The following is a 26,042-nucleotide window of genomic DNA, read 5'->3' as shown; positions in this document are numbered from 1 at the left end:
GTCAGCGCTGGGAAAACAAAGTGGAATTCCTACATTTGTCAACTTTTATTTTGAAGACATACATGACTGGTCTAGTAATACACAAAGGGGTCTAAATCCTTCCTGACTCTGTCCACCTTCTCAAGACAGTGGACTGCAATACTACTGCTTTATATCATATTTCCAAGACAAAATGATTAAGCCATTGAAGCTGTGGCTCTTTCTCAGGCAAGGCATAGTCATTGTTGCATGTGCAATAGTGCAAGTTACAGACTGGGCTTCTCCATTGAATTTACTGTCAATTCACCACTTTCTGAAAGGCTGTGCTCTGAACTCCCCCTGGGATTTTTTTTTATTAGATTAGATTACAGTGTGGCAACAGGCCCTTCAGCCCAACAAGTCCACATCGACCCGCCGAAGCGCAACCCACCCATACCCCTACATTTGCCCCTTACCTAACACTACGGGCAATTTAGCATGGCCAATTCACCTGACCTGCACATCTTTGGACAGTGGGAGGAAACCAGAGCACCCGGAGGAAACCCACGCAGACAGGTGGAGAACGTGCAAACTCCACACAGTCAGTCGCCTGAGGCGGGAACTGAACCCGGGTCTCAGGCGCTGTGAGGCAGCAGTGCTAACCACTGTGCCACCGCGCCGCCCACTTTCTGAAGCTAAGTTTCATTTCTGGGACACCTTCTCCCAGCAGAAAGATTAAAAAATAATAAAAAAAAACTTTAAAATGCAAGAACACTAATGCTCCTTCACACAGGGTTCCAGAATTACAGCCCAGCATCCACAGCACAAGGTGCAGATCATATTTATGCTGTACTAATTTAACTTTTACTTACTCTCGTCCTTTCCCTCGAACTTCATTGTCAGAGTCAGACTCTTCAGCAACCATTTTCTTTCTCTCTGTCTCAAGAGCAGCCTTTTCACCATCAAGGTCCTCTTGGTTAAAGCCCTAAGGAAAGAAGATATTGTTTAGGGATACAGACCACACTCTGAAAGCACAGCCTGAAAGACAATAGCTGGAAAGAGCATGCTTTAATCAAAGTACATTTCCAATAAATGCATTTTACACTAAAGGCCTTGCACACCCAAGAAAGTTACTGCGAGGTATTATGAAGATTTTAGAGCAGTGAAGTTATCACTTTGCAGTCCTCCACCAATAGGTTGAAAGCTGCCAAGGATAAAGATAGAATTCATAACCTGGCTTTTGAAAATGCATTAGAGAAATCTGTTGTAGTACACTGTAACATGCACAGTCACTAAACCAACATCTGATTTTCTCAGAACTGCAAGTCTCATTGGTTGGATACTGAATAACATATTTGGCGGCAGATAGAAAGAAAACTACTGGAAGTGAAAAAAAGGAATGAAGTATGGTTCGCAATACACTCCAGCACAAAGTAAGGCAGAATAGTCAGAGGGGTTCAGTTTTCGGATTATTTTGATTTGTTTTAATTGCTGATAGTTAACATACCCAGAGAATGGTTTATGTTTAATTTCAGATACATAATGTTAATATCAAAACTCCCCGGTCAATGCTTTATTGCTGAGTAAAAGCTCCCTCTGCACCACCCAGTAGGCATTTCCAAGTCAGATAAAGCATGGGTTACATTCAGTAAAGTTACCTTTACGCTGTTTCATTAAACATCTCCAGGTCGTAGGGTTTACAACATAACGTTTCATTTAGCCCACTGTGCTGATGCTAAACTTGCAAAAGGAGCCAGTAAATGGTTTCATTATATTTATTTTTTCATCTTTATGACATAGGTCACAAAACCTGTCAAATCCTGTGCCAAGATTTAGTTACTAAGCTTTCTTGTGTAAAAATCATTTGTACGGCACTTTATCAAATGCCTTCTGGAATTCCAAATACACAACATCTACCAGTTCTCCATGATTAATCCTGCATTTTATATACTCAAAGAATGCTGGCAAAGTTGTCAAAAATGATTTCCTTTCCAAAAACAATATTGACAGTGTTTGCTTATGTTAAAGCTTTTCTGAAAAAGCGGTCCTGCTATTTCTTCCTTAATAATGGACTCTAGCAGTTTCCCTGTGACAGATGTCAGGCTAACTGGTCAATAGTTTCTTGTTTTCTGTCTCCCTCCCTTCTTGAACAGAGGTGTCACATTAGCAGGTTTCCAATCTCTTAAAACCCTTTTGGAATCCAGGGAGTTCCAGAAAATTTAGATCAATAATGCCTCCACTGTCTTTGCAGCTACTTCCTTTAAAATCCTTGGATACAGACCTTAAGTCTCACTAGCGTATCAAATGCTTTGTCCCACGTGGTGGAGACTGTTTCAAGATGTGCCCTCCAATTAGCACCTTCAGTTACTATTTCCTTTGGGATGTTTGTAGTGCCCTCCTTAATGACTCTTGCAAATTGTTGGCTTAATTGTCTACCATTTCCCTATTCCCTTTATTAATTCGTCCAGTTGCACCCTCCATGAATCTAACACTGACTTTAGCAATTCGCTTTATATTTACCCAAAGCAGCTTATAAAGTTCCTATATTTTTTGCTAATTTACTTTCATTATCAATTTTCTTCCTCTTTATTAGCTTTTTAGTAATCCACTGCTAGTTCCTAAAAAAACCCCACAATCTTCAGGCCCACCATTAATTTTCACCACTTTGTATGTGTTAATTTTTACCTGATACTCTTCACAACTACCTTTGTTAAGCACAGGTGGTTCATCCTTCTCATTAATTCCTTTTTGACCAGAATAATTTGTTGCTGAGCGTTATCAAATATGCGCTTTAACATATGCCATTGTTCATCCAATGACTTTACCTTTAGTCTATTTTCCCAGCCTGTTTTAGCCAATTCTTTCTTCATTCTTCTGTAATCGATCCTATTTAAGTTTGAGACCCAAGTGGCTCACCCTCAAACTGAAATTCAGATCCTATGTTGTGATCACTATCTCTGCAAGGATCCTTAACGTCGAGATCATTTATTAATCATACCTTATTACTCATTACTAGATCCAAAATAGCCGGATCCAAGTAAGAAATTGCTCTAAGAAATAAGGTTTTGATTTAAATAATCATCCAAATGTCTCTGGAATGCCTAAATTGACTTTGCCGCCATCATAGTTCCAGGCAGCGCAATGCAAATTTTAACCACTTACTGAATATAAAAGTCTTTTCTCATATTTGCTTCTTTTGCAAAGCACTTTAAAACTGTGCCACCTAGTTCTCAATCTGTTCATGAGCAGGAACGGTTTCTCCCTAAATACTCTGTCCTGAACTCTCATGACTTTGAAAACTACTATCAAATCTCCTTGGAGCCTTTTCATCTCCAAGGAAAACAGCCGTAAATTATCCTCATACTGAAGTGTCTCATTTCTGCAACCATTCCCACAAACCCACTCTGCACTTTTTCCAGTGCATTCCTAGACTTCACAAAGTGTGGCACCCTTACCTATACACAATATTCCAGTTGAAATCCAGTCAATGTCCTCTAAAACTTTATCAGAACCTCCCTGTTCTTGTACTCTGTACCCTTTTTGATGAAACCTAGAAAATTGATGCTTTAAAATCAGCTCTCTCTACTTGTTCTGCCGAGCTTCATGACTTATGTACATGCCTTCTAATCAGCAATCACTACTTCACTCCTCAAAAAAAACCAATGCTTAACCCTTTTATCCTTGCAATCTACTTTTCATTCCAAAATACCAAACAAGTTGCAAATTCTGAAATGCATGCTCATCTTTCCTTGAACTTCCTGTTTGAATCTTTCCAACAGCTTTCCACACTTCACAGAAACAAAACAAAACACAGTTTTATCAAAAGTTGACTGTGTCCCCATGACAAAGGTAAACCATCTCACTCCATGCTTAACTGTCCTCTTCCAGCTGTTCTCCAGACCAAACTGTATGGTTCCATTTTGATCCATTCAACTTTAACTAATGAATCACATGTAATGGTTTCTTTTCCCTCAAAAGCTTAATTACCCACATCATCCCACAAAATCTATACAGCATTTTCAGAGCCTTTTTAATCCCGAGACTGGATTTTTCAATCCAATACTGGGTGGGGTTTCCATGTTTTACTCTCAGTAACACAGATTATTCAAATTTCTTCTGCCTGCAGCTTTACTTGCATACATCATATGGCTTGCACGTTCTGGCATCACACAAATCAGTTCTATAATTCTTACACTACATCAGTGCCTCCACTTCAATACTACTTAATTGGCTTCAAAGTTCTTTGGGATACTCTGAGGTTGTGAAAGGCACCATATAAATTCAAATCCTTCCTTTCTTTTACTGAACAAAATGAATAACCCGAGATAGTGGCAAATGTATTTGTGCACAGTTTCGGAAGTCACAAGCATGGCACTCAGTCATGTAAGCATCCATCAGGGAATACAGGACAGGGTATAATATTGTTTGGATTAACCCGATAATACAGGACCTTTTTACCTTAGTGAACACCTCAATTATTTTGGCATCACTTATATTCTGAGCCAATGAATCTATAATCTCAATTCTCCCTGGCTTTACTTTTAACCAATTATAAAATGGTATAAAATGCTGGAACCTTGGCAAATACAGCAGGAATACACCAGTTACCAAGTCTGTTAGCACTACTCTGAGTAGTTACTTGCAGCTTCCCAAAGGCAGACCAAATACTCTGTCTTTGCCTCTGAATCCCAGCTTTACACAGGTATGATTCCAAGTGTACTAGCTGAAGCTGGGGACTTGCAGCATGGGGATAATGACAAGGCCAGCACGTACATGGAAACTGTTGTCATATTTAACTCCAGTTTTTACTTCAGCTGTAAAGGAACAAAGACTCACCTACTGGAATAGTATTTGGTGTTTAAATCTAGATGTGACACTTCACTGCAGTACCGAGATGGGTTTTTGCAAGGTTTGTAGCTCAGGTTGAGGTTTAGGGTGTAGGTTTGCTCGCTGAGCTGTAGGTTTGATATCCAGATGTTTCATTACCTGGCTAGGTAACATCATTAGTGGCGATCTCTAAGTGAAGCGAAGCTGTTGTCTCCTGCTTTCTATTTATATCTTTCTCCTGGATGGGGTTCCTGGGGTTTGTGGTGATGTCATTTCCTGTTCGTTTTCTGAGGCATCTGGATAGATGGCATCTAGATCGGTGAGTTTGTTTATGGTGTTGTGGTTGGAGTGCCAGGCCTCTAGGAATTCTCTGGCATGTCTTTGCTTAGGCCTGTCCCAGGATAGATGTGTTGTCCCAGTCGAAATGGTGGGTTTTTTTCATCCGTGTGTAGGGCTATGAGGGAGAGAGGGTCGTGTCTTTTTGTGGCTCGCTGGTGTTCGTGTATCCTGGTAGCTTACTTTCTTCCTGTTTGTCCGAGGTAGTGTTTGTGGCAGTCCTTGCATGGAATTTTGTAGATGACGTTGGTTTGTCCATGGGTTGTACTGGATCTTTTAAGTTTGTTAGTTTTTGTTTGAGAGTGTTGGTGAGTTTGTGTGCTACTAGGATTCCGAGGGGTCTCAGTAGTCTGGCTGTCATTTCTGAAACTTCTTTGATGTATGGTTCTACATCATTACAAAAGGTGCTGTCTTTCTGTCAAGACTTGAACCTCATAGATTGTCCTAATATACTAGCAATTATCTGTTCCTCAATCAACTCCACTAAAACATGTTACTAGATGTTAGGTTATTCCTGACCCTTTTCTGTTGTGAGTGCTTACTCTGTACAAATCTCATGACCACAGTTTAATAGATAGGGTTGAGATTATATATTCACTGGCTCAGAATATAAAGATGCCAAAACAATTGAGGAGTTTATTCAAGTATAAAGGGTTCTGGGATTCGCAGATTTGAAAGGCCAGTTTTATTTTCTGGGTTGCAAGGATCCAATGGAACTGTATTAAGTCTCATTTAGACAGACAAGAAGTTGGTTGGAACCGGAGAGAATAGTAACTAATAATAGGAAAAGGACTCAATACAAAACAATGACAGGTTGAAAGCATGACCACCAATGCCTCCCAACTGCACAGTAGCCCCTAAATTCCTGACAAACTATGCCAGCAGTGCCTAATCATGAACACTGCACAGGCATTCAGCTACCAGTATTGTCCAAGTTCCCTGCTGTCCTCCGTCAAGGGCAAATTGTGCAGCAATACCTGGCTGCTGGAACTGGCAAAAGAATACAACAACCTAACCATTAGCATCTGGAAGATGTTTAATCTTCCTGATGTAAATTAGGGGCAATTTGGTTTACAAAGACAGACAATATGTCAGATTGAAAAGATCATACACAACTATGGAGCTGATAACTTTGCAAATAAAAGAATGACAGGATTAATTTGTATAGGAAGTCTTCCTAAAGCCTTTTGCCTATCAACTTTCTAAGTTTTCACATTCAGAACAACAACAACTTTATTGAAGAACCAAACAAACATTTCTTGGTAGGGCTGAATATTCCAACAGCAAGTTTTTGCTTGCAAGAATAAATCAGGTGAATCACAGTATTTAGAAACCAACTATACGTACTGTAAACTCTTCCCCTTCATCATCCGATTCACCAAAAATGTCAGCTATCAAGTTTCCAACACCAGTCCTGTTTAGAGGAAGCAGAGGAAAAGGTTACCAGGTTACTCAGACATTAGTCCCACCAAACGAAAGTGCTATCTATGTTGAGGGACATTTCTCACAGACCATCTCCAATGCTTCTCAATGATCTGTCAGATCACTGCATATTTGCAAGCTACTTGCCACTGAAAATAATTACTGGAGTATGGATGCCCTGGAATTAATCTGCACAGGAGAATCTAGAACAGCTGGTATGGCCATATATTTGCACCACTGGATTGAAACACTTTAATGCCTGCACATATCAAATTATACATTATACAGGAAAATCAGAATCAAGAATTTAGGAAAGGCAGACGGAGGACAACAGATTGGCTGTCCATCATACTGCCACCAGAAATAAAGATCCATAAAGTGATCTTGGTGTCAGCTTCACTCAGCATTTTCATTCCCTTGAACCATATGGTTTCAAGCCTTTCACCCCAGTAGAAGCACAGAATCTAAGCTGATAGCTCTCACTCCGTACTTATTGAATTTAGCTGCTGCTTTTGGATGAAATTTTAAACTGAGGCATGGTATGACATCTCAAGCTAACATTAAATATCTTATGGCACAATTTGAAGAGGGATAAATCCTGATGAATCTGTCACTGTTTATCCATTTACCAGAGATTAACTGATGATCTGCAGAAGTATCAAGAACTGTGTTGTGTGTCTAAATTGGTTGTCCACAAAACAATGACTGCATTACAGAAGAATCTATTTCTGAATGTTATAAAAACTTAAGTTCATTATTTTTAGGTAGGTTTCCACTTCCATATTAATACTCAATCAAATAATAGTGTTGGAAACATTGCAAAAAGTAATTCTGAGTAAATAACGTATGCTGTGGAAATGCAGGAACATTGAACCTACTCGAGAAGTACATAAAGCAACAGCCAAGTGAACACCATTAATGACTGACATCAACAGATTTACTTTCGTTCATCTTCAATCAACTTTTGTAGTAATTGAACTTACAGTTCATGTAGATGAAGCCAACCTCAAATAGCATTTTACAATTCAGTAAAAACTTAAAATCTGTGGAAATATGTATGGGATCACCAGCTATAACTTTGAAGTACTTCTGAGATATCCCGAGTATCTAAATAATACTATTTAAATGCAAAATTATTTATATTACTCAAACACTTATTCAGTCATCTTGTAAATGTTTCCACATTAAATATGATTATCTTCCTGTCCATTTCATTGCTTAGAAATTAGATCCAGCTAGGTTTCTTTTACAGGTGTACAATGGGTGCCTGAAAGTTCGGATAGGGCAGCACATGCGTACTCATCCACAATGAAAGTGCACATACTGGCTTGGATTCGTCTATTGGTATCAGGAACATTGAGCATGGAACTTCAATTAGGCCCTTTGCATTTGCCAATCAGAGTCCTAACATCCGTTCCATGCCTTCTCATGAAATTTGATTGCGCATGACTATTTTCTCAGGCTGAGTCACTCGAGGCTGCCATCTGATGTGCAAGATTTTTGAAAGCCAATGTCACTGTGGAGATGAGAGGAAGATGAGTGTTGCCTCTGGAGCTCCAGCTGTTGGCTGAATAAACAAATGAGGCTTTTGCTGTTATGTCTGATGGTCCTACCACCTGCCTTATGGTCATCAGCCAAACAGTTAAATGCAGTTTATCCATAAAATAAAGTATAATGTGGATAAATGTGAAGCTATCCAAGTTCACAGCAAAAGCAGGAAGGCAGATTTCCTGCAGAGTGATAGAATGGAAAAAGGGAAGGTGTAATAAAACCTGTGCATCCTTGTACACTAGTCGCTGGCTTTTCACCATGATTTTCATTCTCTCCTTACAGCTGTCATACCTTAAACTCAGTAACCAGATTTGCATTGCGTATCCACGATGAGATTGTATCAGTGAGTTACACAGAGTTACCAGTGTAAATTCCTTGCAATTGTATAAACTGGAAATATTGAACAGTTATTAAATTCACTAGATTAAGGAACTGGCTGATCCTTTAATGCGCAGTCAATCTACAACAGTAGTCTGATACTTGGACAGCAGTTTCAAAGTCCACCACATTATTTCTCATTTATGCTCTAGCCTTTTGGTCATATATTTCAAGATCTGTTTAAGATATCATAATGGTGCCATGCACTGTTGTTAGTGGGCTATTGACCACTGCCACAGATCTCTCTCTCCTGTATTATATTCCATGGTTGAGAGCAATTCAGTTTAATGTGCTGTAAAAGATGCAGATGCCCAATGTTTGTTCTAATAACGAGTTCCAATTTGAAATGTCTTTGGCTACACGTTTAGTCCATCTAGTTTGCATCCCCATAATTTATTTCTTTGCTCTTTTTGACTTCAGCCCATCTGTCCAGATTTCTTGTGTTTGTTTCAACTGTCCCTCATTTTTCGGGCCACTTCTGAGTTTATATCATCCAGTTCTAAATCAACTATGGGCATTGTAAACAATACTGACTGTATCATTGGCCCATGTGATGCCCTATGGGTGAGTTTGTCAGTATGACTCAATTCACAATTATCCTTAGCTTTCTCTGGTTTAGTTCATTTCCAACTTGTCTGATCACTTGCCTCCACTTTAACACCACCCAATCTTGGGGCTTAATCACAGTATGATATCAAATGGTTTGAAGACCTCTATCTTAGCAGCAAGTTGTATCATTTTCAGAAAGAACTCCGGTAAATTTGTTGCTCAAAATTCCCTGCCCATAAATTACAGAATCACAAACAATTACATTATAGAAACAATCTATTTGGCCCATTAATTTATCACCAGTATTTCTCTGCATGAACCACCTAGACTGATCTCATTCTGTGAGCTTTTCCACACTTTTTAATTTTCCTTTTCTTTTAGATACTGATTCATACGTAATAACAATCAATAGCCCACTAACAACAGTGCATGGCACCATTATGATATCTTAAACAGATCTTGAAATATATGCCCAAATATTTGCTCTCTACTCCAACAGTCCATTACAAATGACTACACCTTAGGCTTTCCTCTATAATCAAAGCAATTTAGTCCTCTTATGTCTAACGCACAGTGAAAGGAACTAACTTTTATGACTAGTACATCTGCGTAAAGAACATATCAAATGCTCAACTTTAATTTACCATTATTAGTGAGTTAACTTTCCCATCTGGTGATACTTGGCCAGTCCCACAAATAGAGCAAGCAATGTTTTAAATAGCATTTTATTAAGCTAACAAATTTACCTAATGACGAGACATAAACTAATTAAAATTTTAAAAATGCTGAATAAAAACATAATTTCGAGAAGACCAGCCAAATGTTTACGAAAATTGAACAGATCAGAGACAACTACACTTCCTCTGGACAAATACAGTTTAATTGTGCACTTTTGGTTAAGGTAGGAATATTCACCATATGGTCTTTGACCATAATTCAACTGTCATAAATAACTGAACAGCCAACAATGAGGAATAGAGCAACTAACATTTCAAAGTTCAGCAATGGACAGGTTACTGACTGAAGAAAGCTAAACTACAGTGAATGAAAGCCAAGAATTGTGATCAGAAATAGAAAAGAAGTGAAGCAATAAAAACTAGAGGAACATCTAAAAGAGGGAATTAAAAATTCGCAAACGATAGCAAGGTATAACACATTTTTTCAAGGCAGAAGTCTGAAAAATATTCTTGGAATGCAGAAATCAACAAACATAGCTACCAACATCAAGCCCAATTGGACAGATATACAGTATGGAGCCAAAAAAAGTGAATAGAGGTACGAAATAATTGCAAAAGAAATGATCTGCCAGATTTCCTGTTTGGATGAGGGCTTGGTTTCAAAAATACACAATAAAAGAACTAACTTGCAATACTAACTGATAGCTAAGGAGTGAGCTACACTTCCAAATCTATGTACTGGTTAAGATGGCTTATAAATAGAATAACAGACACCTAGAAGTTTGTAATAGCTAATTGGTATTTAGTTAAAGTTGGAACTATAAAAGATCTGCACCGCATGCCCAAAGCAGAGGGTTTCAAATCATACCGTTTAGAGGTCAATGGTTTTCTTCAATTAAAAAATGCTATAAATTGAACACTCAAATGTGATTCACTTCCTTGCTGTTTGGTTCCAACAGAATAAAATTAGCACATCATAAATAGTGAGATACTAAGCGTAGAAGAGTGGAAATTTTGAAGTGCATGTCCATAAGATCCTTGAACATAGCAAGGTTGAGAAAGTGGTTAACAGACCACATTGGACATTTTTCTTTGTTAGCGGAGGAAGAAAGTACGGAGGACAGGGGTCACTAAGACAAGTACTCCATGTAGCTCTGGTTACAACATTTCAGAAAATATATGTTTGCGCCCGGGTACTATGTAAAGATGCTGCCAAGAATGGGGAATTCCAGCTTTAGAGAAAAACTGAATAGGCTGGGGCTGTTTGGAATAGAAGAGATACAAAATTATGAGGAACCTTAATTGAGTGGATAGGAAGAACTTATCTCCTTGAGCAAAGAAAGGCGATAGATTTCAATTACCTTGTATTAGAGAAATTGAGGAGAAATCTTTCCGTCTGGGAAGTTAAGGGTGTGGAGAACACAGTCTGAAATGGTGGCAGTGGTAGGATCGCTGGTCACAGTTAAATAAGTGCTGTAGGACCACAGATTAAGAGCTTGAAGTGGAACTAATTGGACATTATTTGCTTTGGCTAGCACAGACATGATGAACCAAATGTTCTCCTTCTAAGTTGTAAACTTTTTACTTTACTAAATTTCTCAAATCCCCAGTGCCAGGTCTGTAATAAGACAGGAAATTAGCCCAGATTATAAAGTGACAGCTCTACTACCATATCCTGGTGGCATACAGGGATTGATCTGTAAAGTGATGATGCTTACCACCACTTCAGCCTAGTGTTATATAGTCTATGTTCTGGAGGACTGAAGACAGAATTGCACTGCTGGGTATTCTCCATCATTTAACAGAACATATTATGAAGCTTCCATTTGTCCACTTGGTTTTAATGAGATTATGAAATAACTGGGGTGAATCAGCAGGGAAATGTAGCCTTGAATCTACAATACTCAGATCATTGTCTTTAGAAGCATTTTTCACTTACTCATCCTCAGAGTCGCTGTCACTGCCAAAGAGACCAGATTCAGCTTTTTGAGAGGGTTCCTTATTCTCCTCATCTTCATCGCTGTCAGTTAAAACGCCATTAGATTCTCGTTTTTCTGGTTCTGCATCGCTATCAGAATCTTCGCCAGCAGAAAGAATATGCTTTTTCTTAGCAGGGGCATCACTGCCCGAGTTGGAGTCCTCATCCTCTGATACAACACGTTTTTTCTTATGTATAGTGTCGCTCTCTGAATCGTCATCATTGGAGAAGGTCTGATTTTTCCTAATATTTGTGGTATTATCAGAATCCTCAGCATCAGAAACAATCTGCTTTTTTGCACGGGCGTTGGAGTCACTGTCTGAGTCATCAACATCAGAGACTACTCGCTTGGTTCGCGACACATCGGCATCATCGTCCGATTCATCGTCTGAAACAATGCGCTTTGCTATAGCAACGTCGGGTTCATTGTCTGAATCTTCACCACCCGAGGTAGCTCGTTTTCTCTTTAAATCACTAGCATCGCTGTCCGATTCCTCCCCACCCGAAACACCGTGCTTTTTCTTAGTGGGAGAAAAGTCACTGTCTGAGTCCTCACTGTCTGACATCAAGCGACTTTTCTTAGCTGCTGCGACAAAGAAAGAGAACACATTTAATCTGTGTGTTGAATCAGGTTCACTGATTGCAGGATATGGAAATAACAATCACATAACTGCTCCCACTACTATTCTAAAAATACAGCATCTCAAGAATGGAAGGGCAGCTTATTCACCCTCAGATGTAGATATCACTGGTTCTAATTGCACCTTCTGATACAATCTAAAAATGAAAGTTAGATGTCAATTAGTATCACTTTCAGGAATAATGATTTCTCAGCTGAAAACTGGCACATCTGAACAGGGCAATGAACACAGATCGAAGCAAGGGTTTGGATGAATCCAGTTGACAATGTATTCATTAGCAGAGATCTCCATTTGAAAGGCAAATATTTTTGGGACAATGGGAGCCAGCCTATATTTCCTGCATTACCAACCTTGCATCACACAAACTCATTGAAGCTAATTTGATTCACTGTTGAATACTCACATTTATTCTGTTCTTCTTTTTCATCTTCACTATCAGAGAGAACTGGTTTCTTCCTCTTCACTGAAATAGAGTACCTAGGTGTTAGGAACTTCACAAAAGGACATTAAATGTCATTCATGAAATCTGACAGTACAGAAGGAGACCATCCATCAGTCCATCATGTCTATGGATATTCTCTGAAAGACGCATTCACACAGACCCTCCCCCAATATCTTATTCTCATATCAATTCTTTCAGCTGAAGCTTCAATGATGCCTATGTAATTAGAGACATAACTTATTCAACAACTGCCTAGATCCATCAGGTGTTCACTGGTGGTTTGTGCTTGGTTAGTGAATCTTGACTGGGGAGATAGTTGGCCATTGCAATCAGTCTGAGAGGGGATGAAAAAGTTCTGCAAGGTTTCTCAATCCACATCTCAATTCTGTGATCTTTGCTGGAAATTATAAATCAAGCAATAACAGAATTATATCCTGCAAAAATGGCTTCTCAATATGCTTGTCATAAGCTCTGGAGGGCAGAAAATGTCTGAGATACCTGAAGGATAACGGATCTTTGATTTTATCACGGGTTTTAACATTGTTGAATGTTTACTAAGAGCTTTTCCCCATTGTAATCTTAAATATTTATTCCCCCAGCATTCATCACAGATACAAAACCACAGTGGGCTCATCAACTACTCGTGAATAGTTCCTTGATGCTGAAAACTGAGTCATTTAATTCTTAAAACATGGCCACAGTTAACTCGATAGAGGTGTAAGTTTAAATCTGAACTTGGCAAATCAAACAAGTTTAAAATAAAACAATTTCTAATGTCAAGTAAAAAGCCAAAGAACTGCGGATGCTGGAAATCAGAAACAAAAACATAAACAAAATTGTTGGAATAACACAGGTCTGGTAGCATCCGTGGAGAGAAAGCAGAATTAATGTTTGGGGTCCAGTGACTCTTCTTCTGAGTTGTTGAGTTGTTCTAGCAATTTCTGTACTGATGTAAAGTCCCTGGCAGGATTTACACACTGTGGATTATAATGTCAATAAGTATCACACTGATTGTTGCATTCATAATTGCACTAACAAGGCCAATCAATGTCAATGTCATCAACCTGAGATGTTAACTTTGATTCTCTCGCCACAGATCCTGTCTGATCTATTGAGCCATTCAGCCTTTTCTGGTTTCATTTCAGATTTCTATTATCCATAGCATTTTACCTTTTTTAATTGGTTAGAGTATGAAATGGACATACGGAACAGGACTGACTTGGTCAAGAGAGTTGGATTAGTGTGCAGAGGAAACTGCATTGGGGAACACATGAAAGTAACCGTAGAATGTGATATTCATTTGACACTTGAACCAGAACACATGGAATACAGAAGTCATTTTCTAATCCTTTTTATTTCTAAGAACTCTTGAAAAGCAGGCAGATTTCCTTTAAATCAGTACATACCAGTTTCCTCCGCTTCTTCCTCATCCTGCTCATCATCGCTGTTGGATGCCCTGTGAGGTGCAGGGCCATCATCATCACTGACTCCTCGGCTCTCATTATGCTCTGGTGATACTCTCACATCCTTTTCACTGTCCGTGTCATTCATTCTCTCGTGGCTCCCTTCTAACTCTCCACCACTGTCTTCGTTTATGGAGTGATTCTCCTTATCACTACCTGCTTCATCATCTGATTGCTCAATGCTGTGAGCTTTCTTGGGTTCTTCACCCTCTGAATCACTGCTAACATGGTTGTCCTCCCTGCTTTGTGGCCGGCTGAGGCGGTCAACGTCTTCCACGTCACTCTGATCTTCTTTATGGCTTTCATCCTGAAACAGAAGCAATATGAAAAGTTTCAGAGACTGAGCTTTGAAAATTTACTTTTTTTTTTAAAAACGAACTTCTTTTAAACAGTGAAGTTATATCCAGTAAGAGAAATTGAGAAACAAAACTATAAGTCAGTAAAGGTGAATAATAAAAAATAGCTTGAAAATTATTAGAAGTTTTGAATGATGGAAAGAGTAGTGAAGAATGAGTCACATTTAGGGATGAAATTCCAGTTATTTGGACTGAAGTGATTAAATTCTATCAGTGACCACGTGATACAACCTGGGTTAAAAAACATTACAAAGGCCAGGAATTACAAGTGGAAATGGCAAAACATTGGACAGTCTGCAGAGGTAGCCACACTGAGATTGAAAATAACGTAAGGATAAATCTCTTTATGCCTCAATATTATATCTGCTGGAGCCTTGTCTAGAATGTCATCAAGATATCTTTACCTTCGAATGTAAATGACATGTGGTTTGTCATTTCAACCTCCTAGGTTGCAGGACTTAACACTAGCTGAAGTTAATAATTGTAGTTTTAGGAACAAAGTAGATGCATTCCAGGCTCTAGGTGAACAGCAATGTCCACAAAAATGTGCCTTTTAAACAACAAAATATCTCAAATACTTCAACAGGGTAGAATTAGGCAAAAAACAGAGAGAGATCCATAAATGGGGGTATTTGGAAGGTTGAACAAAAGTTTAGCATGGGAGGAAAAGGACGGAGAAGGCCTTCGGGAGAAAATTTCAGAGTATGGCACCTGGGCAGCTGAAGGTGAAACAGCCAGTTGTAGGTTGAAACTGGGTAGGACAGGGATAAACAGCAGTCCCAGAATCAGTGAACAAAAACTGGTCAGAGACAGAAAGGGAGTTGACTATGATGTTTTAAAATTTTGGATGAGAATTTTAAATTAGCAGTATTGTGGCCCACAAACCAAAGTAGGTCAATAAGCAGGAGAGACACAAAAACTTGGTCTGGAATCAGATATAGGCAGCTTTTTTTATAAAACTCCTGAGCTTATAGGCGATGGAGTAGTACAGAGATTGAGGTAAGATTATGGAGGTGGTAATAGGTGACCCTTGTGATGAAGGAGGGTTAGGTTGAAATCTCAGCTCAAAATTGAACAGTGTGCAGAAAACAATTCAGGAACACCTTGTATTTGTTACTAAAAGGTAAATGCAGGGAAATGAAACTGAGGCTATTGTTGCTGTCCAATAACAATGATGGTTGCATTCTGCTGCAACCCCACCTTATAGAAAAATCAAGCTTTAAAAACAGCACTTAAAGTATTGGAAATGTAACTGCGTTACAGTCAACATGTTCAAAACTTCATGCTTTAGAAACAGTGTCCCCAGTTCGGCAATTGCATTATAACGAATTTGCGTTAACAAAATTGGGCGGCACGGTGGCACAGTGGTTAGCATGCTGCCTCACAGCGCCAGAGACCCGGGTTCAATTCCCGCCTCAGGCGACTGACTGGCGACTGACCGTGTGGAGTTTGCACATTCTCCCTGTGTCTGCGTGGGTTTCCTCCGGGTGCTCCGGTTTCCTCCCACAGTCCAAAGATGTGCAGGTCAGGTGAATTGGTCATGCTAAATTGCCCGTAGTGTTAGGTGAAGGGGTAAATGTATGGGTGGGTTGCGCTTCGGCGGATCGGTGTGGAATTGTTGGGCCAAAGGGCCTGTTTCCACACTGTAAGTAGTCTAATCTAATCTAAAACACTTGTTATAGCAGAACGATTTGTAGTTCATTATGTCTAGAGAACAGAGGCACAAATGTCCAACCATATTTCATGACATATGGTAAAATCATGTGTTTCGGACACATTGAAGTCTACAGCTATTCGTCTTGACTGGCTGACTACGGGGTCAATTCTATGGAAGGAGGACCAGAATGATAAATGAGTCCCTTACCTCAGAGTGATGATCCACACTGCTGACTTCAGATGCAGCACGGTGTTCAGTCAATTCCTCCTGATCATCTGAGTCTGAATTATGTTCATCCTGTACCGGCGTTGCACCACCATCATCTATTTGAAGTAAATCAATACTCAGTGCCATGTCACTGCTGCAAATGCATGCCACCATCACAGTATTTTGGCAGGTGACTACACACAAAAATATATTTTGCTGACTGTGATGTAATTTAAAATATCTTAATCTAAAAGTTTGTTTGCTCTTTTACTACATTCTATTAGACTTACAAAGGGTAAATTAGAGCTTTAGAATGGAAAGGAATTACAGCTTCTAAAAATAAAGAGTGATAGCTTTTGACTGTTTTAGTTTGAAGTCTACAGGAAGGAGAGAGAAAAACAAGATGTTAACGGAAGAAGGCAAGTTGGTTATTTAAAATAGAATTTCAATTGTAGTTAGCTGTTCTGCAATCCAGAAAATTCCAAAACCCAGAATGTGCGCTCCTTAAGCACACTGGACTGGGGTTGGAGAGATTTACTATATATATTAATAAGGTCATAAGTCCATAAGATATAGGAGCAGAATTAGGCTATTTGGCCCATCGAGTCTGCTCTGCCATTTGATCATGGCTTATATGCTCCTCACTTCCCTACTTCTCTCTATATCCCTTCAACACATTTCCAATTAAAAATCTGTCTAACTCCTCCGCAAATTTACTCACTATCCCAGCATCCACCACACTTTGGGGAAGCTTATTCCACAGATTCACAACCCTTTGGGAGAAGTAGTTTCTCCTTAACTCTGTTTTAAATTTGTTACCCTTATTCTAAGATTATATCCCCTCATCCTAGAATGCCCCACAAGAGAAAGCATCCAGTCCATGTCTATTTTATCCATATCTTTTTCATTTTGAATACCTCAATTTGATCTCCCCTCATTCTTCTAGATTCCAGACAGCATAAGTCTAAACTGTTCAATCTCTCTTCATACGACAAACCCCTCATCTTGGGATCAACATTCATGGCTTGGCTGAAAATACTGTGCAATTGTAGATAAATTTTCTGAGGTACAAAGATAAGGAGGAATGAAAGCTCTGAGGAAGACACAAAAAGTCTTCAAAAGGCATGTGGCTAAGTTAACTGAAGCGAGTAAAGTTTGGCAGTTGGAGCATGATGTGGAAAATGTGAGGTTACTTTGGCAGGAAGAATACATAAGTACTTAAATGGAAAAAGACATCACAGTATTGGAGGGCAGGGGAATCACGGTGTCTTCATGCATGCATCACAACAAGTTAGCATGCAGAAACAACAAATGATGAGGAAAGCAAATAGAATGTTGGCCTTTACTGCAAGGGTTTGGAAAACATAAAAGCAGGGAAGTCTTGATACAACATCAATAGCAGGCTCATAAGACACACCTCCACAGCTACCTGAGCAGCACTCCAACAACTAGTACTTCCAAATAAACCTGTTGGTCTATAACCTGGCGTTGTGTGATTTTTAACTTTGTCCACCTCAGTCCAACACTGGCACCTCCACATTACAATTATATAGGGCATTGCTGAGACCACACTGGAAGTAATGCATACTGTTTCAATTTCATCATAGGAGAGCTATACTTACCACTGGCAATTCAGAGTAGCTTGATATCCAGGACATTTGCGACGATTTAAGTGCATATATTGAGGTAAATGGATATGATTTAAATACCATTACAAAGCTGTGCTTATAAGGTGGAAGATATCGAGAACTAAATATCAAAAAGTTATTCTGCATTTAGGAGGGATAGACAAGAAGTAGGTAGGGTAGCATTCCTCATAATGGGACGACATTATAGATTAGAAAGAAAAGATTTTCAATTGGCAGATCAAAATGTAGAATTAGTTTGAGTGGATCTCCAAAACAGTAAAGGGAAACAAACATTGGTTAGAGATTTTTGCAGCACACCAAACTGTAGTACAAACGTTCGACATGCTACAAATCATGAAATGAGAGGTGCATGTTTTTGATTTAATTTGATTTGTTATTGTCACATGTACTGAGATACAATGAAAAGAAATTGTTTTGCATGCAGTCCAGACAAATATGGGTAATACAGTAATTATGAGCAACTTGTATGTTGACTGGATTAACCAAGTCAGCACCACATGCTGTGTAGGATGAATTCCTGGAGTATCTATGAGTTGGCTTTCTATAATAGCAAGTTGAGGAGCCAACTAGGAATTGGGCTACCTTGAATGAGGTGTAGTGTAATGAAAAAGAGTGAATTAATAACTGCTGTAAAGGAGCCTTTGAGAAATAGTAATCATATGGTGCCAGAATTTTACAAAGTTGAATACAATGCAGTTCATTTTGAAACTAGGATCTGAAATTTGAGCAAAAGAAGCAAAAGGGCAATTTAATTTTGTTCGGTTGGGAAAATCCACAAAAAGATTTTATGATAAACATTTCTATAAGACACAAACACTCAAAAGTGTGAGGTAACTTAACTATGGTCAATGAAACAAGTTAACGATTGCATTGCGTCAGAAGAAGTGGCTTATAAAAATGCCAGAATAAGTGGTAGGTCTAAGCATTGGGAGCAATGTAGGGCTCAACAAAAAAGGCCAAGAAGCTGATAAGGGAAGGAGAAAGACAATATGAATGCAAGTTAGTGAGAAACATTAAGGGGGATAATAAAAACCTTTATTGCTTGGGCAAAGATAATTGTGGGGCAAGTTAAACAATACTGGAAACCAAGGGAAATGGCAGAGAAACTAAAACAGTTACTCTGCACTTGTCTTTATGGAATAAGGTAGAGAATATCTCCCAGAAATATTGGGTGACCAAGGAACTTCCGTAACTGAAGGATTATAGGAATTAATATTAGTAAGAGGTAGCACATCTCTTGGACCAGATGAGCTTAACCTCAGTATTAAACTAAGTAGCGATAGAGACAGTGAATGCATTGTGATTATTTTGTTTGATTCTACAGATTCTGGAAAGGTTCCTGCTGTCGAGAAGGTAGCTAACGTAACCTCACAATTTAAGAAAAGAGGAAGAGGAAGAACAGCGATTGAAAGACTTGTTGGCTTGGCATACACAGTAGGGAAAATGCTAGAATCCATTATAAAGGTGTGACAACTGAACATTTCTAAATGAATGGCAATATTAGGCACTGTCGAGGTGGGTTACAAAAGGAAAATAATGTTCGACAAACTCTGAGTCTTTTCAGGCTGTTAATCATAGCACACACAAAGTTAAACCAGTGGATATGATTTACTTAAATTGGTTAATAAGATAGCAGACAAGAATAAACTGATCATTCTCAACTGGTTAGCTAGGGTATAACCTCAGGATAGTGGCAAGTCAGCTTAATGCTGAGGGCAGCACAGTGGCTCAGTGGTTAGCACTGTTGCCTCACGGTGCCAGGCACCTGGGTTCGATTCCATTTTGGGTAACTGTCTTTGCGACGTTTGCATATTCGCCTCATATCTGCGTGGTTTTCCTCCGGGTACTCCAGCTTCCTCCCAGTCCAAAGACGTTCAAATTAGGTGGCTTGGCCATGCTAATTACCTATAATGCCCAAGATGTGCAAGCTAAGTGGAGTAGCCGTGTGAAATATAGGGTTACTGGGAGTGGATGGGATGGGGTGGTATGACCTTCAGAAGGGCAGTGTGGACTCAATTTGCCAAATGGCTTGCTTCCATACACCACAGATTCTACAATGATTCTATGAGGATTTTCCTCATTCAGAGGGTAGTGAATCTTTGAAATTCCCTGCCCCAGGAGGCTGTGTAAAGAAAATGCAGCCAACTGGCCAAAACAGAATCTGGGTCGCTTTTTAATGCATACACTTTCACATGCGTATTGAAGCCTGAAGCTCGGTAGTCAGGGTAAATCTCCAATTTAGTTTCTGTCACACAGCTGGCCATGTTCCTGATCTTAACATCTATCATCGGCATATGGAGGAATGATTTGCCAGTTCATATTAAACCCGTTTGGCCACATTATCAATACAGCATTTAAAAGGCATCTGGATGGGTTTAGAAGGAAAGAAAGTGAAACGTACACTGTAGGTGAAGTTATAGACGCAAGGGCTGTATTCTCTTTGCAAATATACAGCATCTCCTCAGCTAATTATTCAAAAGCCTCTGGCTAAACTCATATTTGCACATCTGGTGTACACACATCTTCCTGAGCTACCCACAGATCTAATGATCACATATAAGCAAATGCGATTAGGAACAGAAGGATCAATTGCAAGTAAATATAAAGTGAAACATGACATTCAGAGCTACACTAAGAAAGGCAGGAGACATTGTTTGTAAAATGTGATGATCGTGTTGAAAGCAAACTCATTATGACATTCGACCATTTTATTAGGTCCAATATAAAGGAATCAAAGATCACTGTTAAGTGTGATTCACCAATCACATGGAAACATGTCGTTCTTCAAAGCACTGAAAACTCCAGTCAGAAGCATTAAACCTGATATTCACAGTAACATATCAGATGAATAATATGAGTTAGATGAGACCACTCCTTATGTTAGACGATATCCCAATCATGAGAGGAGACCTCCACTATACTTAAATGACTTTGTGACGAGGGGAAGGATTTTCACTCGACGAATAAATATTTTACATCATTGTACACAATTGTGCACATTGATAATAATTTGAATAACCAAGTCATGCCAAATTTACTGTTGAGACTATATCTTTAAATCGTGCTATGTCTCTTGCTTATTAAATCGTGAGCAGTGGTGATACAGAATTTTAAAATACAAATTGAATTTTACTATGGAAAATACTGTGTTCAGCTGAGTTTCCAATGAATACCACCTCTATACAGTGCAGTGCAAAAAGAAGCCTCCCTCTTTCTCATCCCATTTTCCGTGCAGCCTCCCAATCCCAGTCTTCCCATCACTCTAAGACAAAAAGAAAGTTGGCTCCTAGTGCTACCCTAACCAGATGTTTAACAATAAGAAAAGATGAACTGAAAAGCTAATAAAGACAGAGCAGAGTATAAGAGAATGCTAGTTAGTAATACAACAGACAGTAAGAATTCATACAAGTAAGCAAACAGGAAAAGAGCAATTAAAGCTTGGCCTTCTAGAGCACAAGTTTGGAAAATGAAATCAGAAAACCATGCTCCAGGTGAAGCAGCAATTTATCTGTACTTCGCACTTCTAGTCTACCGTATTTGCTGTTCACAGTGTGGTCTCCTCCAAATTGGGGGAGATGAAACATAGAATGGATGACTGCCTTGCAGAACACTTACGTTCTGTCTGTAAAATTGACTCAGAGCCTCCAGTCACCTGCTACTTCAACACACACATCTTTTACCCCAACATTTCTGTGGCAGGTCTGCCACAGTTCCACTTGGGATTCAACACTGAGTTCAATAACTTTAGAGCCTGATTCCATCCTCCTACGCTATTTATCCATCACTCTCAGTCCCTTTATGACATGTTTTTTTTAAGCACAACCAACCATTTTTACCCCTCTCAGACCTGTTGACACATTACATGGCCTGCTTTCAGCACAGACTACCTATTCTCTGCTACTCTCAACTGTGGTTATCACTTATTCAGCTTCTCTTGTGTCCTGGCATGCCATTCATAATCCAATTGCTTACCTATCTCTTCCATATTTCTCTCTCTTGGCTCTGTCTCTACCTATCTGCTCACCTCTGCCTCCATCACCTCTCCCTCCAATTTCGTCTTCACCATAAATACCAACTTTTACTAGCTGCTATCAGTTCTGAAGAAGAGTCACTGGATTCAAAACATAGACTCTGTCTTCTTTCCACAGATGTTGTCTGACTTATTGAATTTTGCCAACAATTTCTGTTCTTGAAGGAAATGGTGGCGACGTTCAACAGGTATTTTGTATTTTCCTTCACCGTAGAGGATGCAGACATTTCCCCAAGAGAGACAAAATCAGAGATGAAAAAGAAGGAGATAGTTAAAACGATCACAAGCAACAGGGAAAAATAAGTTCTGAAAACCATCACACCTAAAAGCTGAGAAGTCCCCATGACAAGATGGCCTGCATCCTACCGTCTTAAAACAAAATGGCCGCTGAGCTAATACATGCATTGGTCATAACCTGCCAAAATTCCTTAGATTTTGAAAGCAAGACATTGGATTTTTTCACCCCTTGTCCAATCCCTTTCCACCTACATCTGTGATTCTTCTGATGTTTCAGATCAGTTGCAGGATTTCCAGTTCGTGAGCTCCAGCCACCTCTTCACTACGGACACGCAATCCCCTCACACACCCATCTCTCATCAGGATGGTCTCTGGGCTCTCCACTTCTTCCTGGTAAAGGTCTGAAACATTCCCATCCACCACCTGGCTGAGCTCATCCTCACTTTGAACAATTTCTCCTTTAACTCCTTTTACTTTCTTCAGGACAAAGTGGTGGCCATTGGTACCAAGAAGAGCCTCGTTATGTCTCTTTGTGGGGTATGTGGAATATTCCTTTTTCCAATCCAACGCGTCCCTCACTATAAATCTTTCTCTGATACATTAATGATATCATCGGTGCTGCTTTCCTCTCTCACATCCAAATTTGGAAAATTTTCATCAATTTTGCTTCCAATTTCCACCCTGCTCTCACCTGCACATGGTCCATCTCGGACTCCTTCCTTCCTTTCCTCAGCGTCTCTGCTTCCATTTCTGGGAATAGGCTGGCCACCAATATCCACTACAAACTCACCGACTCCCACATTCACTTTGACTATACATCCTCACACCCAGCTTCTTGTAAAGATTCTATTCCATTCTCCCAGTTTCTCAGTCTCATCATATCTGCACCAATGATGCCAGTTTGACAATGGGGCCTCTAAAACGTCCATCTTCTTCAACCAAGGATTCCACACCATCATGGTTGACAGGGCCCTCAGTCATGTCTAACCCATCTCCTGCACTTCAACCCTCACCGCTTCTCTTCCCTTTCACAACAGCGACAGGGTTCTCACTTACTATTCCACCAGTATCTACATCCAAAGGATCATTAGTCGCCACCTCCATCACCTCCAATGGGATGACAGCACTAGACCTATGTCCCCCTTCATCCCCTGTCAGCCTTCCACAGGGACCGCCCCTTCAAAACATCTTGGTCCATTTATTACCCATTCACAGCATCTCCCGCCAGCCCCATGACACCTTCCCACATAATTGCAAAAGGTGCAATGTCTGCCTGATAGCATCCTCACTATCCAAGGCACCAGACATCTTCCAGGTGAAACATTGATTCACCTGCACTTCACTCGATCGTATTCGCTGCTCACAATTTGCTCTTCTCTACATTGGGAAACAAAACACAGACTGGGTGACCATTTCTCAGAACACCTACATTCTATCTGTTAAAATGAGTCTAAACTTCCTGTTGCCTGCCACTTCAATCTTTCACCATGTTTGCTGGCCAATATCTCTGTCTCAGGCTTGCTAAGCTCAGTGCAAGCTGGAAAAACAACATTTCATTTTCCGTTTGGGAACCCTGCAGCCTTCAGCAGTCAATAGAGTTCAACAATTTTAGGGCCTTGGTACCTTCCCTAATGTCCTTACCCCAACTCCCACACATCAGACCACAAGCAGTAGCAGCTATTGATTTTCTGAGGCTAACCTTATCCATTCCTTTGTCTACCCAAGTGTTTTTCTCTCTCTCTGGGTTCCATCTCCATTTAGAATTTACTTCTCCCACTTCCCACCCCATCTTCAGCGTATATACCAACCTTCTCCAAGCCATGATCAGTGCTGAAGAAGGGTTACGGGACCTGAAACATTCACCCTGCTTTCTCTCCACAGATGTTGCCAAGCGTTTTGAGATTTTCTAGCAATTTCAGTTTTCTTTACTGATTTTCAGCCTTCACACAGTTCTCTGTTTTTTTTGTCCATAAAGGAATAATTTAGTGGAGAATAATGATGAGACTGAGCATCATTCTCTCAAAACAGATAAATGCAAAAGATTGTCAAAGAAACACTCTAGCTTAAAATGGAAAGATGAAGTTTAAGAAATGATGTGAGAGAAATAATAAGAGTGCAAGAATAATTTGAGCAGAATTCACAAGTGTGTTTTCACAGGAATACAGAGGAAACACAAGTGGAGGATGTGATCACCACAAGGAAAAACAAGTGTTGAATTAAAGTTATTAAAAAGGGGCTTACAAGCTAGGAAACTAGTAACAATGAATTACCTATTCATAGCTGCACACAAGCAAATGAGCTGCAACCACTCAGTGTGAGGCCTATATTATTGCTTATTACAGCCAACCAAATTGATCGTTGTCACAAAGATCACCATCTACATAAAATTGGCCTCATGCCACCAAAACATGATTACAGCATAGAGTATCATTTTCTGAATGCCTACACAAAGCTCCATGTAAACAAATCGTCATGAAATATTATGAACCTTTTCAGTTTCTCACACACCACACAATGTAGTACATTAAGACTTCAATGTCTGCTTTAGTGAGGCCTAAACTCTTGATAATCAGTTGTATAATCTCCCCTTTCTAAATTCTCCACCTTCAAAAGCCTTCTTAAAAACCTGATCAATAACACCTTAGGCCTCTATTGTTTCTACTCAGGTCAGACCCGCAGTTATAAAATGCTCTTCCTTGGCATGTGAAAAAAATTTCTGACTTAACTAAAAGGTAGCTTTAATTTCATTAACCAGAAATTGCTGCATTTTATAAAAGTTTTATCTTGTGATCTGGTTGCCTTCACTGTTATTTATTCAAGTCTGTGTAGTTTATCCTCAATGAACAGCCTGGCGCTATTAGCCAACTGAGAGCTACTCCTTCCATTAAAAATTATGTCCTAATTACAAGCATGTAAAAAATGCCAGGTTAGCTGAATCAAATTTCATTTCAGACTATTTAATAAACCATTGATTACAATACTAGAAGTTTGCTTTTTCTCCCTTATAAATCCTTCAGACAATTTTCATATCTTGATGAAAGCAATTTTAATCAACACATGGTCTATAAGTTCTGGGAATCCAATAATGACATCACTCAGATCTGGAGATTTCCGTAACACAAATGTCTTCCTGACTGGAACAATCTATTAGATGGTCAGGAATGTAATTACATTACACGGCTGGAAAATGGGAAGTCTTCAGAAATGAGATAACAAGAATTCAGAAAAAGGATATTCCTGTCAGGATGGAAGGGAAGGCTGGTAGGTATAGGGAATGCTGGATGACAAAAGAAATTGAGGGTTTGGTTAAGAAAAAGAAGGAAGCATATAGACAGATCGAGAGAATCCTTAGAAGAGTATAAAGAAAGTAGGGGTATATTTAAAAGGGAAATCGGAGGGCAAAATGGGGACGAGACAGCTTTGGCAAATAGAATTAAGGAGAATCCAAATATTAAGGACAAAAGGGTAACGAGGGAGAGAATAGGGCCCCTCAAAGATCAGCAAGGCGGCTTTTGTGTGGAGCCACAGAAAATGGGGGAGATACTAAATGAATATTTTGCATCAGTATTTACTGTGGAAAAGGATATGGAAGATATAGACTGCAGGGAAATAGATGGTGACATCTTGCAAAATGTCCAGATTACAGAGGAGGAAGTGCTGAATGTCTTGAAACGGTTAAAGGTG

General features: G+C 39.5%; 1 protein-coding gene across 5 annotated transcripts in view; it reads right to left on the bottom strand.

The window, feature by feature from the left end:
* Positions 1 to 26,042, bottom strand: part of LOC122555771 (protein IWS1 homolog A) — a 57,108-nt gene that overhangs the window by 26,117 nt on the left and 4,949 nt on the right. For 4 of the 5 annotated variants that reach the window (XM_043701891.1, XM_043701889.1, XM_043701893.1 and 1 more), the window contains exons 2-7: positions 16,443 to 16,558; positions 14,166 to 14,529; positions 12,721 to 12,780; positions 11,638 to 12,262; positions 6,469 to 6,535; positions 831 to 943 (exon numbers count right to left, since the gene is read on the bottom strand). In XM_043701891.1, coding sequence (XP_043557826.1) covers positions 831 to 943; positions 6,469 to 6,535; positions 11,638 to 12,262; positions 12,721 to 12,780; positions 14,166 to 14,529; positions 16,443 to 16,558 — 1,345 coding nt within the window. The remainder of the gene's footprint in view (positions 1 to 830; positions 944 to 6,468; positions 6,536 to 11,637; positions 12,263 to 12,720; positions 12,781 to 14,165; positions 14,530 to 16,442; positions 16,559 to 26,042) is intronic. The other variant, XM_043701890.1, reaches the window with a different exon arrangement.

This window comes from Chiloscyllium plagiosum, chromosome 13 (genome assembly GCF_004010195.1).
Source record: "Chiloscyllium plagiosum isolate BGI_BamShark_2017 chromosome 13, ASM401019v2, whole genome shotgun sequence".
NCBI lineage: Eukaryota > Metazoa > Chordata > Chondrichthyes > Orectolobiformes > Hemiscylliidae > Chiloscyllium > Chiloscyllium plagiosum.
Note: the sequence above shows the minus strand (reverse complement) of the source record. Positions and strands in the feature narration are given on the sequence as shown.